We start from the raw sequence: 17,506 nt of genomic DNA on the forward strand, positions 1-17,506 counted from the left end.
ACCCCTCCCCTTCAACACCTTTGTATTCTTAACCCCAGTCGGGGAATCCTTCACAAAACAATCACGTGTCGTCACATTATCGGTCAAAATGACCCCCACCATCCAAGGAAGGTCACTACAGTAATAAGGAATTGAGATGACTGCATCCCTTCCTCCCTTTGCAAAGGTTCATGTAAACGCACGCTCCGTGTAAACACACGCTAAGGAGTCCTCCCGAGCAGCGTGCGTTTAGGCAGAGACTACTGTATAATCAGGCAGTTCCCCAAAATTAAAATGACAGAGTAGAAAAAGACAAACAAACAAAAATTACAGATATTTTTGCAGCTACATATGAAGTCAAAATTTACTATTGCCCATTTCATATGAATATTGGCCAATCTGGCCAAAATCAGTCAAGTAGACCCTTGCTGCCCCCACCCCCACCCGCCCCACCCCCAACCAGACTACATTTGACTTTAGAGGTCTTTAACAACTACTTTGCCTATTCCTTGTTTTGTTGCAGAGAGTTTAGTTGAAAAATATGCATATGTTAGCATTTTCATCATGAAAAAGACACAAACTTGTATTAACCACCAACATGTTTAGAAAAGAAGATTTGTATATTAGGATACAGTTAGTAACTTGTAGAAGAGACAAGAAGATATTTATGATAAATGAGAAATACTTGGAAAAACAATAATCAATCATTTAGTCAGTAGACGTACCAACGTCTGAGGGTTAAATTTTAAAATTGCTACAGCAAACTGTTAAATATAACCAAAAGTTTTTAACATAATAATGTAAACCCACTTTCCGTAATAAGTAGCTCACATTGACAAATGACACTTTCACTTATGTAGTAATGCTGTAAATGCATCAAACACCCTTTTACACTACTATGATAACTTAGGGGACGGGCTGCTTCAACCCTATTTATCAGTGCCAACTCCAGTAGTGTGAGACACATCTCTGTGCAATAACAGAGATACTCAATTAAAAACTTCCTCTAAGTCATGTCTTTTGTGCACAACGCAATATCATACCATAGGAACCGGCACAAGGTCTTCCATAAGTAACAACTCATCAAATAAGTTAAAACAACATTATTATGATTTCGGTACATAATTATATAAATATATTGCAAAAATGACCATAACACCAACAGTAACAAAGGCAGTGTCTGGCTGGAGACCAAAGATGAGCATGGAGAGTACTGTCGTCACTGGAATGGCAGAGGATATGATGAACAGCCTCACCATGTTGTTACTATGCTTCATGATCAGAGACATGACTAGCCCATTGAGTGCCTGAAACACAACATTAGAAGAGAAAAAAAATAATAAACCAAGAAATAAAAACCAAAAAAAATTGTTTGCGTCAGTTAAATCCTCAACTAAATTTGTAGGCATGTTTGAGGCAATAATGAGAAGTATGGGTCACCATCAGTCAACTTAGGGCAGCTTTGGACTACAGTGTATGGGTCCACATGAGCACACACAATTTTGGACAATGAGAAAGACAGAGTAATAGAAAGAGCATCTGGGAGCGATGAGCCAAAGCGAGGGAAAGGAAGAGAGAGACAGAGACAAAGAGAGAGAGAGAGAAAGAGAGAGTGAGAGGGGAGAGGTGAAAAGAGAGAGATAAGTATAAGAGAATGAAATCCCCATAAGCGCAAGTAAAAACACACTTACTTCACTTTATATAAAGAATATCAAATATTTCTGTTACAAAAAATCATGGCAAGCAACCATAAAATAATTCTATACTAGTGCTTGCAAACCTGGGCCATATCATCACCCACAAATGAGCAATTTGGTAATTTTAGTGGGCAGTGGAGATCACCCGAGTAGTGACAAGTTTTACTTAACCCTATCCGAACGCCCTGGGGTCATTTTGTACCCTGCGGTTGTATTCTTCACATTTTTTAAAACTTCTAGTACAAAGATCTCTTTGAAACTTTCAGTATTTCTCGAAAATTCATTTTGACAGACTGCTATGCAAAGCGTACAGATTGGATGAACAAGTAAATTTCCTCTTTGGAAGGTGATGGCACAGAGTTACCCATGTCGTATGGATACAATAGTAAAGCACGACGTACGGATAGGGTTAATGAAAGTTAATGCCCCGCTCGGAAATACATGTGAATGGATGGTACCAAAATTTTTCAAAGGTGGGAGCTAGCTTCAAAAAAGGTTTACATGCACTGGTCTGTACCTATACTCCTTGTAAGCTGAGGGTCCAGTAAGGGTTATGTATTCATTAGCCGAGCTGGTTGTAATGGAGTAAAGTACTCCAGTACTTGTACTTACGTTACAATTTTCGGTACCTTTACTGTACTGCGGTACATTCTGAGAACCAGTACTTTTACTGTACTCCGATACTTTTTATAAAAGTACTTTTGAGTATTTTTAAAGTACATTTTGAGTACTTTTGAAGCTTAATGAAAGAGTAAGTGCCGGCATTTCTGATCATAATTTACGAAACAAACACCCGCGTGGGCACAGCCGATCAACGAAGAGTTAAAAGTTGTGATCAAAGAAATGCCCATCGCGTCAAAGATCAGCCACTCTCATGAATGTGATCACAAGCGTTTTTAAATTCCATGAAATGGTACAATGATCCCCAGACGGGTTCACACAGAGGTGTGAACTGATGCGTTTCTTTTCTCTAAACATCGCATTCGCATCTGAGCTCGCCACCTGAACTTACATCACTCGCTGGGTGGGTAGGGCCTACAAGTTCGCTCCAGGCAGGATCACATTGAACTGTGAACTCTTCCCTGACCATTGAAGTTGAAGGCAGTTTTTCTCTATTCCCGATATCGCAAGAAAGCCTGAATTTTAATTGGTGTGGTCACAGCGTAATGGTACATAACGACAAAGGCGAGGGACTCAATCAGAGATGGAAAGCTACAATTTTGGACAGGAAAAGGGGAGGGGCAACTGGATAAACTTAGATACAGATCTCGAGACGATATGCTAATGAGAGTACGGTATATTATGCCATGCCTCATGCCACCATGCTACTGTGATTGGTCATCAAGGTTGACCACTCTTTGCTCGCCATATGTCATAAACCCACCCAGGGGTCACGTCAGTTCATGGGTCACTGTAGATTCTTCCTTGGCTTCGTCGGCTAAGATCCCGTATTTCCCTTGCTCCCCCGAGCACTGGGATCTTAGGCGGAGACTACTGCAGTAGAGAATTTTTTGTTACACTACACTTACAAGACTCGAGGAAATTACATGTAGGCCTATTTTGGTTTGCTGTAGGCATCGTGGACTACACAGTGTGACCACAGTGTCTTACCACTATTATAAGGAAGAGGCTAGCCGTACTTAAAGACGGCTAGACTGCTAACGGCTAGACTGGTTGGCTAGGTTGGCTAGGTTGGCTAGCCGTACTTAGACAGCTGGGCAAGCCATACTTATTTTTAATATGATGGCTAGACTGACCAAAAAAAATAAAAAATAGGCCTACTGAATTGTAAATAAATTTTTTGTTTGCAGTAGATTCTACCTAAAGTATTTGTATTTGAGACGAAACCAGGTTTTAATGTCAGTGCATGTATTTTAAACCTGAATAATTACTAATGAGACCTGTTTTCTAATGTTAATAGGGCCTAAGATAAGTACGACTAGACGGCTAGGTTAGCCGTACTTAAGGACGGCTAGACAATCAGGCTAGCCGTACTTATTACTGATGGCTGAATTGTAACTGAAATGTTTAGTTTGCAATGCCTAAAGTATTTGTGTTTCAGACAAAATCAAAAGGTACCTTACTGACTTGCATGTATTTTAAACCTGAATAATTAACTAGATCTAGATCTAATGAGACCTGTGTACTCAACAGCTTTGAGTCGATAAGACCAAACCTAGATCTAAGTACGGCTAGACTGGCAGTAGACTCGCTATTATAATCAATTGAAACTGAAACTGAGTTCTCAATGTATATCAATCTAACAATTTTTTAGGCTCCCTAAATTTCTTTTTAACTTTTTTGTGGTTTGTGCTTAAGGCTATACCTTGATTCCTTGGGAATTTTTTAATGAAGAATTCAATGCACGTTTCCATTTTTTTGGTTTTTTGCAGGCCATTTTCATCAATTTTATATTTTCTTAAGAGCAAATTTGTCTCTACATTTTCCAATTTGGATACTTTTCTCACTTTTCGACCTCCAGGACTGACTTACATTTGATCATATTGTCTTGCTCAAACAAGTTCTATTTATAATATCACTTACTCCCTAGTTGCGTCTGTTTGTTTACTGGGGTTTTTTTCAATTTCACGGACCATTTCCATCTACGTTCAGTGCGCATATTCAAATGCTTTGTATTCTGTTTACATTATTAGTAATAAATGGCCTAATTTGTCAAATATACTATGTATGTTATTCAATATGATGTTTTGCATTAGCACTGAAGTGTTTTAGCATAGTAGTAGCAGAAAGTACTCAAAATGTACTCAAAAGTACTTTTTTTAAAAGTACTTGTACTCAAGGACATTTCACAGGAAAGTACTTTTATTGCACTTAAGTACATATTTTAGATTGGAATTAAATTTGTACTTAAGTACCTTTTTAAAAGTACTTTAACAGCTCTGTTCATGAGCATCATCACCTTCAAGCTATTCTGAGAAACACAGGTAAAATTAAAACACAACCATACTTGCGCAGGTATTAAAAAATCGAACGCTATAAATATGATGATATACATACTTGGCATAGGACTACAGCCCATGTGAAGTGGGTGAACCCATGAAAGAACTTGAGATTCTTATCTGCAAACAATTAAGAGCAAAAGAAAATGCACGAATATCAGAGTTACCTTTTTGGGGGGGCAGGGGGTGGTTGGCTTTTTCTTTTTTTTTTTTTTTTTTTTTTGGGGGGGGGGGGGGGTGTTCTACTAGATCTAGAAAGAAATAAGTAATATCAAAAGCAGCCTTTTACAATTTATTCCTAGGGTGAACCAGCTCTTCTGTTGGCATATCAGCATAAAAAAGAACTGAATAGAAGATTGCAAAAGTATGGTGAAAAGATGTTATCTTAATTTCATTATATTAATTCACTGGTCTCATCCAAATTTGAGCCCTAAGATATATACTGATCACCAATTTTAAGGTAAGGACATGAGACAGAACTCAGTAACATAAGCCTCATATTCAGAAAAGTTTCAGGCACAAGGCTCATTTATCGTAGCGATTGGAAACGGGCCGAACTGCTTTTAATTTTGTGGAGGGGGGAAGGGGGTATCAGGTTCACTGGTTTCCAAAAACAAAACTAGTTACATCAGTTCTCCTTCAGATCCCCTATATCTAACCTAAAGACAGATTCTATCCCAAAGGCAGCAAAGAAACAAAGTGTATTGACCTGGGAACTGTGTTGCTCTGATTCAACTTCGTGTGAACCTTTCTTCAAAAGTAGAATAAGAATTGAAACACCCCTTTAAAATGTAAGATGAAGACAGTTTACTGGAGAGGACATGTCGCTTCAAGAAAAGGAAGGGCATTGACTGTTATAAAGAGCTTGCTACAAATCGATTTTGCAAAGTTAACTCACCTGCCTGCCAGTGCCACAATAAGAAGTTGAGTATAATACCAAAAATATACAAAAAGCAGTTCTGCAAAGGTAGCGAAATCTGAAAGAAAAAAAGATTTTAAAAATAAAAACAAAACCAAAAAAAATGATAATTTAAAACACCTTGCCTATAAACAAAAGTAAAAAGAAAATATTGAACAAGGTGTTAAGCTAAAAAAGTTAGCATCCAAAAGCTAAACATGTAGAATTAAAGGATGCTCTTGTGGCCGAGAGGTTAATGTGTTGGCCTCTCATTCAAAGGTCCCGGGTTCGAAACCGGGTAGCGGCCGAAAAAAATTTTTCTCTAAAACTGTCTCCTTTCACCTCCTCTCCTGCTCACTAGCAATGTTCTGTTCTTACTTCTTTTTTCAGCCACACCCCTGATCTTCTCATAGGAAAGATCTACACCTAGTCTTCTTGGACAAGGGCGACAAATCTTGGAGGGCCCGTGTGCAAAGATCCCTGGTGGTCTAACATCGATAAGAGAAGGCTTCGGCCGCCACCCTGGCAAAATTCAAAATTTCCTACCAACTGAAAAAGTTAAATGTGTCCTGCGCGCTCATGTGACCTTATGCAGTTGTGAGCCCCGTAAAACACTTACCAAAAAAAAAAAGTAGAATTAAAACTGAAGTATGCATACAACCATGTAAAACGTATTCTCAGCTAGCCCACTTCATGAGATGGAATAGAGCAGTGACCTCATGTCAAGAACAAACATTTAAAACACAAAGATCCGCTGGTTGCTGCACAAAATAATCTGCCACATTTTTATTTCTTAAAGACAGATCAGGCAATACACAACGATAAAAATCATGTCTTTGATTTGATGTGAAAAGATGATTACTTATTGAAAAGTTTTTTAAATTTAAGGAATTTAAAAACGTTCAGAACTGAAATATTATTACCCAACAACCATTAAATAACAAGAACATACCTTGCTATCATGTTTAAGTATATACTCAGTGTAGACCCCAGAAAATCCTGATATTGTACAATACAGCAAAGCCATAACAAGGCCAAGCACAGTGATGTGAATTTCCTTCAAGGAAACCGTTTCTTTGGAAAGACCAGTGTACCTGTGGAATGGGTTAACCATATTCTTTTTTATAAATACTAGGCCTAGAGAATTATTGGCTATTCTCATATCTTGGATATTTCAAACAGTGAGTGTGACATTTAGTTGCTTTGATCGGATACATGATACAATTAGGTATCACCTACATTCATAAGCATCATCCTAACAATTAACACAAAGTAACTCCTTTCATGTAGAAACAATAGTTTTTATGAAAATTAAAACCCCTCCTACAAGCATTGTATCTATGTATGCATCTGCATTTTAGTGTGATGTTTTCATGTAGAAGAAAATAAATTAACTTCTTGCCAAAATGCTAAACCATTAGTCTCCACTCTATGTGGCAGAAAGTTCACAAGGACAATTTGAATGCAGCAGACAAACAGTGACAAGCAACATGTGTCCTCCACAGCACCTTTTATGAAATATTAAATGTGAAGGAGGGGGCAGGAGAAATGGGAAAAAAAGTCAGTGCAAGCATCATTGGTTATTGCACAGGTTTAGCACACTTTTCAACACTGTATGTTTTTTTTCAGAAGTGGACCACCGAATTCAAAATCCATCAGCAATACCACCCAGCCAAATGGATGGAGAGCCATAAAAGCTCCCCAAAATAACCCAAGTTCAGAAGGCAATTGAGAATGCAAACCAGGATAATCCGATCCATCTAATACCATAGCATAAAATAAGATGATACTTTGTTCACAAAAGTGCGAGCAGTAGTATTTTTCAATAATTTACCTCCGAGATGGTTTTGTTTTTCTTGGCGGCATACTTAAAACCCCAGATTGGAGTCTGGCAAAAACTTCCTCCTGAAGCAGCCCCATTATTCTTTAACTCCCACAGCAAGCAAAATTTTTATCCTTCAAATGGAAAAAGTACCAAGCACTTTTCTATCTTTCCATAACTTCTTCCTGATGGTACAACAATCATCTCACAAAAAGCATTTCCTCATAGTAAAAATTCTACCAAAAAAAACTAGGTAACATGTCTTAACAAATACTATATATATAAATATTTTATGGACTTACAGAACTATGAGGTTTTAACTCCATTTATAAAAAAAGATAAAGCCCTAGCTTTCAGATCACAATTGGAGAGTAAAACATTGAATCTCTCCAAACAATGCAAGATCAAACAATAATCCACACTGAAAAAATCATTATATAACAAAAGAAAACACTTGTCTTACCCATTTAGCATCCCCGCAAACATCAAAAGACCTAAAGATATCCACTGAAGATTTCTGAGACGCCTTTGTCCCCAGGTGAAATGAAGAAAAAGAAAGAAAAAAAAGAAGAATTGGATATCAGATAAAGTCTGTTGCATTCATAGACAAGTCAAATAAATGAGAATCAGGTTGTTTTTTTTTAAAAGCATCATACTTAAATTGCATTTGACAGTAACTAAATAACACTGCAAAGTGTTCAAGCACTTAATAGGCTACCACACTGTATGCATCCCTCCAAAAAATGAGACAGGGAATAGTAGAGTTATTATGAAATTATGTGAGTCTTTGGCTAAAAGAAATGCTAAAATATAATCTATCACTTTAGTTTTTCGTTACATTAATGCAGCTCACAAAAGAAAAATGTGCTAAGAGATACACTGTACGTTTTAAAAAGAAGTGTGTAGTCAACACCTGGGGAGAGTTTTCAAGAATAAAAAGACATCGTTTTCAAATCTCTGGTTTCCATGGTAACCCCACCAAAAATATATCTACATTTCAGATAAGATGAAATTTTGAAAAAAAACTCTGAAAGCCTTAAACTCTTTACTTTTCGGAATAAAGAAAATCTAACTTCTTCATTTCTGCATAAAAAAAGAAACAGTGCTGGTAAAAGATTTCAAAAACGGAATTAATTAAATAATAAATGAAAGCTGTATTTAACACTAAGTAATGGAGAACATAGTATTACCTTTTCATTATCATCCTGTACAGAAGAGCAGTTGATGCTATTTTCAAATTGCACAGCATCTATTTCAAAATATAAGGGGACAAAGAAAGAAATGACTCATAAATAAGCAATTTATTTTAACGGAAAAGACATGGTCTTCGAAAATACAGGAGCTGTTCTTTAACTTAGTGGCAACAAAGCATGAGATATGAATCAGTAGTAAATAAATCAAGGCAGCAATATAAGAAAAATTTTACAAATTATCAAGGACATGAAAACATCCCTTTTCCTCAATAATAAAAAATAAAAAGCATTGTGTTTACATTAAAAACCCTAGCACCATTATAGTCTAACACGCATACTATTATTTTGCAAACATACACATAACGGAACATGCACATAGTGAACAGATTTTCAAGTCCCAAATGTATTCTCATACTTTGTATTTAAAGTGCGTTCATAGGAAAAAGTTATTAGCGTCTCGCCGATTTCCCTATGCCCATGCTAGACTATTTAGCAAGTAAAAACTACAAATGTGACAAGTTTTATAGTCCCAGACTTATTAGAACACAGAAGTCTTTTATGATCTAGTAACATCCTACGGTTTTAGTCCTTTCAGGTTGTGCAGCGACATCAAGGTTAGCATCCAAAGGTTCAAAGCTCTCCGGTTGTATTCATTTTCCATTTTATATAAAGACAAATAATGAAATATTTCTGCTTTACACAAGGATGAGTTTGAATTTTTTTTCAACAACATATTCCACAATCTGTGTCGTGTGGGAATTCAAAATAACAAAAATTACATTCATAAAGACAAAAAAAGGACAAACTGGAAGCTGTCATTTTCAGAGAGAAAGAAAAGCTATTCACTTCATCAGACATCAAAAGGAATGATCCTAAGCACAATAAACCCAGTAAGGTAAAGTAACATAATTTATGAGAGTTCTTATGGGTTTCACAATCCACAATACACAGGTTCTGTCTCTGAGAAGCTCACAGATCATAAAAAGGGATTTAATGCTCAAAGGTTCATGATTAGCCATGCCAAATAGAGCAGCATATGAACAAAGAATCAAAAAGTTTCTTAATATTTCATGAAAAGAGGAATAATCAAAACTGATTGAGACTATTTTTTTATGCACATGAATAGTCTTATGCACTGGTATTATCATTAACTTGCAAAGAAACAGAACACTTAAATAAACATATATATATACCTGGAATGTGGCTGGATCCATTTGATCCTGCATGTATACAGCCAAGTTGTTTGTGACACAATAACAAACAGCTGGAACAGCAAATGGCAGGATATTTTTCAACCTGACGCGCGACAATCCATTTGTGGAGATTTCAGGAAACGCCATGACAAAGGCAAAGAAAAACTGGGAGCAGGAAGAAAAGAAAAGATTTTATCATTTCAATATTGAAAGGACAAAAACATCCTGGTTTCCCAAACACAACGTATCTTTGATGTTTTATAATTAAGAGTTACAGCAGCACAAACACAGCCAGTGTTGTACAATCACATACTTTAAAGACCAGACTTATCTTACAACAATCCAAGACAAAGAAAACATTCTTACTTAAGATTCTACAACATAACTAGCACAAAATACCAACCTTCACAGTTTCTATACTGAGGACCAGTGATGATGACTGATATACCAAAATCCCATCAATGCGACTGAGGTTGAGAAATATAGAATAAGAACTGTACACCAGGACTCTGAAACAAAAGTATTTTTCTTCCATAAGATTATAGTCTTGATTTTGAAAGGGCACAATGCTCTTCTAAGTACAAACAGGTCATTTCAAAAACAGGGCACTTGGTCTTGTTTGTGAAAAGAAAAAGTAAGGAGGGACGAAAAGGGGCAGAAACAATACACACCCTTAAGTAAGTGATAAATCTGAGCATGGGGGATTATAATAGTAACATGGAAAGCAGTCCTTTGGGGGGAAAAATTTAAGTATGCAAACTTAGGAAATTTTGGCTCATGAGAAAAAAGAAAGCAAAAACAGCTACAAATCAGTTACAGCAAAAATAAAACTATCAAAGCCTTGTTCATCAGAAATGTTGAGTAAAAAAATGGAGTTTTCTCTCATTAGAAAAAACACAAGTTGAAATCAGTTTTAAAAAAGGCAACAACTTAACTGTGGACACAGGGAAAAGACACCTGATATTCACAAGATTGCTTCGGTGTGAGAAATCTTAAACTTCTATTTCAAACTGCACAAAAGGAAGGTCAAGGGAACCACTAAGACATTGCTAACCTCAAAACCCCCCTTAAAGTTAAAAAATACTTACAAGTAAAAAAAAATGTAAAACTTACTCAGATATCAAAACAACTGGCCAAATATATGAATTCTTAACCAAGTTTTCCAATTTGAAATGCTCTCTTCTGGCTGGTAATCCGAGCTGCAAAGTGGTAGTCTGTAAAATGAAACAAAGAGAAAGAACAAAATACAGACTTCAAATAAACTTACATGACACAACAGCTTTAGGGAGAATATGAAATTCATTGTTCCACTCCAAACATAGAAATTTCATAAAACAAAAGAGAAAATTTTATTTTTTATGTATTATAGTAGAGGGTTTTACGGCGCTCGCAACTGCATAAAAGGTCATATGAGCGCCAAGGGGTGGGTGTCAACAGAGAAGTCTTTACAGGGAATCAGACTTAGACTGCTCACCTCTCTAGCTTAAACAGCACAAGGTCTGCTTCGACTATCAAGGCACCCCAAAATAGCAGGTCACAAGGGAGTGACAAACATACAAAAGAAGTAGAGGAAAATGACAACAGTAAGGATCAGGAAAGAAAAAGCAGCAGTTCCCTGTTGTAGATCAGGCACAGTTATGAGCGTGACATGAATCAGCCCATTTACAATTCTACTATGCTTGAACGAGATATGTCCCCCTTTTGGGAATGGTCTAAAGACACTTCAGTCAGTGGCACTGCCCCGGGGGGTAAAGAGAAAATCTTCTTCTTCAAATAAAGCTTTGACAAACCATAAAAGCAGCTGTTCTCTTTTCCTTGCTCCAGGAGGCTATCTCTTTGGTCTAAGATGGGAATGCACAGCTCTGGCAACAAGACACATTTCTGTCTTACAACTGAAAATTTCTTGTCAGCACTTCATAACAGTTTGCTCTTTTTGCTATTTCAAACAACAAAACAATTTACATACAGCATGCACATGTTACAACTCAATACATTACCATAATTACAAGTTCCGGAGGTGTAACATTTCTTCAGGACGATTTAGCTTTGGATTTGATTCTGTCTGTGTCAAAGGAATAAAAAATAAAAATGTTAATTTTTTTTCTTCCAACAAAAACCTCATCAAATGGAGAAATGGTACACACAAATAAAAAATAAGTCTTCTGTAAATAAATAGAGTAAGTGTGAAATAGGTTGGCATTCATGTCTAATAGGCCATTGCATGCTAGACATTGCCAGTTGCAATGAGCTCATGGACAGGATAGATGCTCTACACTCTATTACATCATCATGTGACTCTTCAGGAGCCTATATATACGCCTTTGCAGCTACATCACGCTTTTACTAAAGACTTGTTGACCTTTTCCATCAATTGTCATGTTTTGACATTTGTTCTCAAGTTCAACAGTAGACCCTGGATGAAGTCAGTTCCCTCTTGCGTTTGTTGAAATGTATCTTAGTTGAGTCAACCAATTTCCCTTCTTCTTTTCTTTTATTCACAACAGAGAAGACCTTTAAAGCAGCAAAGGTGTTCTAGTCATTTTTAAGTCAACATTGCATGAAAATATATTGCTATAAAATTCTTGATCTTTCCACTGGAAACATTGCTATAACTCCTGATCTTTCCACTGACTACTGAAATTCGATGTTGATGATTTTGTCTTGCCTTGTCAATCAAAGAATCTTTATTCAGCAATTTATTAGAAAGCATTTGAGAATTTTCTTTTCATATATAAATGTCAGTATTTTAATTACCCCATCAACAGAGTTTAGACCATTTAGGAGGCTGGCTTCAATACTGCCAGTCATTGTACGGCCAACCCAGCCTGAGAGAGATACAACATCTAAGCAGAAAGACAGAGATATTCGATAAAACAAGACAAACACAACAATCAGTAGGAGGCATAATTCATAATATAAAGGAGACATCTTTTAAACAAACTCTTAGACCACAATCCGTCTACCTGAGTATTTCGACAGTTTAAATTCCACTAAAGGTTTAAATAAAAAATAGATAAACAGATCTTTATCAACCTACCTGTAGTCTTGATTCAGTTATGGGTGAAAAATTTCAAACCTAACCAGTTGAAAAATACTGCAACTACAAAAACAATCAAAGTAGAAGGGATCAGCAAAAAGTAATAGGCCATACTGTCTGTGCTGAAGTCAAACGCCAACTCCGATGAAGACATCTGAAAAAAAAAAGATTATAAAGAACATGATATAGATTTTCAACAAATTAAAACCTTAACCCTTTGCGCCCTAACTGGAGCACCAGTGGCACGTAAAATTGCCCGTATGCCTAGCCACCGGTACTGCAGTGAGCGGGACCATATCCCCAACCCAGTCTGTCTGGGAAAAAACGCATGTGGAAACTGTGTTTACTACACTGGAGGTTACTGATTATTTTTACGATCTTTCTGATTTAGATGCTGATAATGACAAGGACTACTCTGAGTGGGATAGGGCATGTGATGCTGACGATGACGGCTTATATATAAATTGACAATTTATATATATATTTGTCTGTATATTATAGGCCAATGTATCTCATCATGTGTCTGTCAATGCAGATCTGTGAGTGTTTAAAAAGAAATGCAGCGTCATGGTGCAGAGAGCAGTTCCTTTGTAATTGGGGCTAATAATAACAACAGGAGGAAATTTTTCAAACTTACACTGAAACGTGGTGGAAGCGTGGTGTCACTGTCCCAAACTGATTAGTAGGCAAAACTGTACAGTAAATCACTAATACTGTACTCACCCAGTGTATGCGCCCAATAAGCAGTATGTAATATATATAGGGCCCAAATAAAATATTATAAAGTACTAAACTACAGTCAAACCTGTCTAAGACGGAATCACATGGGGGCCAGAAAAGAATTCCATCTCAGACATTTTCCACCTTGGACAAGGAGATATGAGGAGAGGGCAGGGGGGGTTCCAGAAGCTCAGCTGGTCGGATCAAGGGTTGCTTTTCCAGTCGGCAAGCAGCGTTCAAAACTTCACACTTCTCAAGGAAAGTGCGTTTATACTAGCCTCTCTGATAATGGCATGCGTTAGTCTACAAGATATGTCGCCACAGTACATGTATTTCATAGGACAACTGTTTGACATATATTAAAACCAGAAGATAAAACATCTCCTTTGCTTCCACCTTTCGCCCACCTGTCGGAGTAGGCCTAATATAAGTCCAGTCAACCATTATCATCCCTGCCATGAATAACAATGATAATAACAACGATTCATCAAGGAACTTTTTTCTCCGCTGGCTGTATGATCAGGACATTAGGCAGTAGTCATTAGTCAAATTAATTTCACACATCTGGTTACCCAGTCAAGTGACCATGCTGGAGCACTACTTGGAGAGCACTGTCAAGGCACTGGTGAGATTTCACACCGACACACGCCACCCTGACCATCTGCACCTCTCAGGGCTAACATGGATGAGATAACATCTCTACCCCCAAGTCTGTACAACATCTAGAGTCTCCTCCCTCACCTGGCAGCATAGCATTTAAAGTTAAAGCCTATGGCTATGGAACCAAGCTTCAATAGTTTTTGTTTCAAATCAGGGATGAGCGGGCAAAGCATAATTTTCCTTTATTTATTTAGTAGAGGTTTTACGGCACTCTCATCTGCATATAAGGTCATATGAGCACCAAGTATATAATTTTCCTTGTTCTTCTTAGAGGTAAAACTCTCCAAAGGGAAGAAACTCTTTCTTTCCATTTCCTCATTAGGCAGGTTGCCATTTTTAGGCCTCTATAGAGAAATGTAATTTTAGAATTAATCAAGGGGGGGAGGGGAAGGAGATTTCGTTAAAATCCATCTTAGAGAGGGTTCCTTTAAAGAAAGGTTTAAGGCAGATGTGCGACTGTATTTTCATCATTGGATATACCAATATTTTTTTTTAAAGGCTAAATATTTTTGTTTGGATGAGTGGGCAAAGCATAATTTTCCTTGTTCTTCTTAGACAGGTAAGGTAAAACTCTCAAAAGGGAAGAAACTCTTTCTTTCCATTTCCTCATTAAAAAGCAGGTTTCCATTTATAGAGAAATTAATGTAATTTTAGAATTAATCAAGGGGGGGAGGGGAAAGAGACTTTGTAAAAATCCATCTTAAAGAGGGTTCCGTTAAAAAAAAGCAAGGCAGTTGCGCGACTGTATTTTCATCATTGGATTACCGATTTTTTTTTTAAAAGCTAATTATTTTTGTTTGATCGCTAGCCTACAGTGAGTGCCATGCAAAGCATGATTGCAGAGAACTGAAATGAGCTTGATTTATTTTCATGCAAAAAGCTAATCTGCTCTCAATCTCAATGAAAATCAATGGCAGGGCCTGAAAAGTTAGAGGATTCAAAAGGTTCAAAATTCAACTCTAACTTCAAAACAGTCAAAACTTGTTCAAGAAGCCTGTCAGCAGTAACATTTAGAGTAAAGACACGGAGAGGAAGAGAGAGAAGGGGTTTGACACTCATGACTCATGATTTAAAGAGATCTTAGGAGGAGTTCCGAAGAGGGCCTGCACTTACTGTGACAAGGTCCACTGAGCAAACTATAGGCCTGCAAGACAAGGGTTAGGGTTGGGGTTTAGAAGGTTGGAGTTGGGGTTAGGGATAGATCTACCTGATACCCCACTCAAAATATCCCCTCTTTTGTGTGTTGTTGGTTGGCCGGCCCTTGCCAGAATTCCTTCGAGATCTCTAATACTAATATTATAGATCTAGAGGTAGATAATCTAGATCTAGATCTACTTCTCTGAGTGTCTACGTACACGGTAACCGGGCACCTAGTCTCAATATCTATGTACACGGTAACCGGGCACCTAGTCTCACCTTCACGTAGTCTCAGTATCTACGTCACGTACACGGTAACCGGGCACCTAGTCTCAGTATCTATGTACACGATAACCGGGCACCTAGTCTCAGTATCTACGTACATGGTAAACCGGAAGGAAAATTTAAGTAAATCAAATTTTGTCCAGTGCTGTCACTTGCTGAAAAAAAGAATACAAGTGTCTTGTCGGGCTCGCCATCATGACAGGTCACTGAACCTGTGCATGCACATCACATTAAGAGTACCGGTTGGGGGTCACCAAAGTTCATTCAAAGCCTGTGTGCTGCGAAGTATAGGGCTCCGGAATGGGGGGATTATTGATTTTTTTAAAAGGTACAGTCAGGGGAGGGGTGGGGATGAAGGCAACACCGGATTACAAAAACTGAACTTGGAGTTCTTCTGAACTGCCCGGTTACCGTGTACGTGACACTGAGACTACGAGCCAGGTTGCCGGTTACCGTGTACATAGATATTGACTCGAGGTTACATGCCCGGTTACCGTGTAGTCTACATGACACTGATACTACATGCCCGGTTGCCCGGTTACCGTGTACGTAGACACTGAGGCAGGTGCCTGGTTACCGTGTACGTAGACGTAGACACTCGTTCTAATTGAAAGTGGCTATTCTCACCCGCCCGGAAGTTCTCGCAAGATCAACTCCTCCACTCTTCTCTCTCTCTCTGTCTCTTTCTGAATACTGTCTATCGGTGTATACGATCAAATTGACCAAAACAAAGTTAAAAAATGATGTTAAAACACAAAAGTAAATTAATTTGGTTGTCTACAAAGATGCTACGGCTATTTAACTTTTCGAATCGAGCCGAACTACGCGGGTCGCCATTTTGTTTTGCCCGGAAATTCTCACGCTACTCCTCTCTCTCTTTCTCTCTCTCTCTCCACTGCCCACAGACAAAATTGTACGCTTTTAGTAGGCTACAGTTGTAATGGAACGTTTGTTCACGGCACAGAATTCTACAATTTTTCTGTTATCACAGTGTAGAATTCTGTGGTTTAGGTTAGGGTGAACGCAAAATTTGGTGAACGCGCACCGGGTGAGAATAGCCACAAGACTCGCCTGCACTATTCTCACTTCGGGTGAGAATAGAGGTGGCCTTCTAATTTAATGTCTAAATATAGATTTCTAAGCCTAGATCTATATGAAAGTGGCTATTCTCACCCGCCCGGAAGTTCTCGAAAGATCAACTCCTCCCCTCTTCTCTCTCTCTCTGTCTCTTTCTGAATACTGTCTATCGGTGTGGACGATCAAATTGACCAAAACAAAGTTAAAAAATGATGTTAAAACACAAAAGTAAATTAATTTGGTTGTCTACAAAGATGCAGTTGTTAGGTTTGATATCTTAGGCTTGCCGCGAATCAAACGTATATAGATCTAGATGTAGGTCAGGCTCAATCAAATAAGGGGGGTGGGAACTACCGAAAAAGCGCCCAAAACTGTACGCTTTTAGTAGGCTACAGTTGTAATAAAATGGCTAATGGAACGTTTGTTCACGGCACAGAATTCTACAATTTTTCTGTTATCACAGTGTAGAATTCTGTGGTTTAGGTTAGGGTTGACGCAAAATTTGGTGAACGCGCACCGGGTGAGAATAGCCACAAGACTCGCCTGCACTATTCTCACTCCGGGTGAGAATAGAGGTGGCCGATCTATATATAGATATAATCTAAACTAGATCTAGATCTAGATCTAGATTATATCTAGAATCTCTATATATAGTCTAGATCTAGATCTAGATCTATGTCATGTTCCCTTGCACATCAACATTTCATAGCGCAGCTTACCGTGATGAAAAAACTCAGTGTCTTCAGTCTTCAGTCACAGCATCATAAATCATGAGGATTAGATCTACTAGCCTAGCCTATTGGACTCTAGATCTATCATTTAACCAGCTCAGAAAGTTTCTAGCCCAC

General features: G+C 37.8%; 1 protein-coding gene across 1 annotated transcript; it reads right to left on the bottom strand.

The window, feature by feature from the left end:
- Nucleotides 1-315: 315 nt before the first annotated feature.
- Nucleotides 316-17,468, bottom strand: LOC101846622 (probable UDP-sugar transporter protein SLC35A4). Its single transcript, XM_005090401.3, has 12 exons — nucleotides 17,378-17,468; nucleotides 12,780-12,933; nucleotides 11,740-11,804; nucleotides 10,856-10,956; nucleotides 10,146-10,251; nucleotides 9,743-9,907; nucleotides 8,547-8,605; nucleotides 7,820-7,882; nucleotides 6,487-6,628; nucleotides 5,535-5,613; nucleotides 4,695-4,756; nucleotides 316-1,286 (listed from the first exon to the last, which is right to left on the bottom strand). The coding sequence occupies exons 3-12, from the start codon at nucleotides 11,740-11,742 to the stop codon at nucleotides 1,086-1,088; spliced, it is 981 nt and encodes a 326-aa protein (XP_005090458.1). The 5' UTR covers nucleotides 11,743-11,804; nucleotides 12,780-12,933; nucleotides 17,378-17,468; the 3' UTR covers nucleotides 316-1,085.
- Between the last annotated feature and the right edge of the window lie 38 nt (nucleotides 17,469-17,506).

This window comes from Aplysia californica, unplaced genomic scaffold, assembly GCF_000002075.1.
Source record: "Aplysia californica isolate F4 #8 unplaced genomic scaffold, AplCal3.0 scaffold00016, whole genome shotgun sequence".
In the NCBI taxonomy this organism is placed as follows: Eukaryota; Metazoa; Mollusca; class Gastropoda; order Aplysiida; family Aplysiidae; genus Aplysia; species Aplysia californica.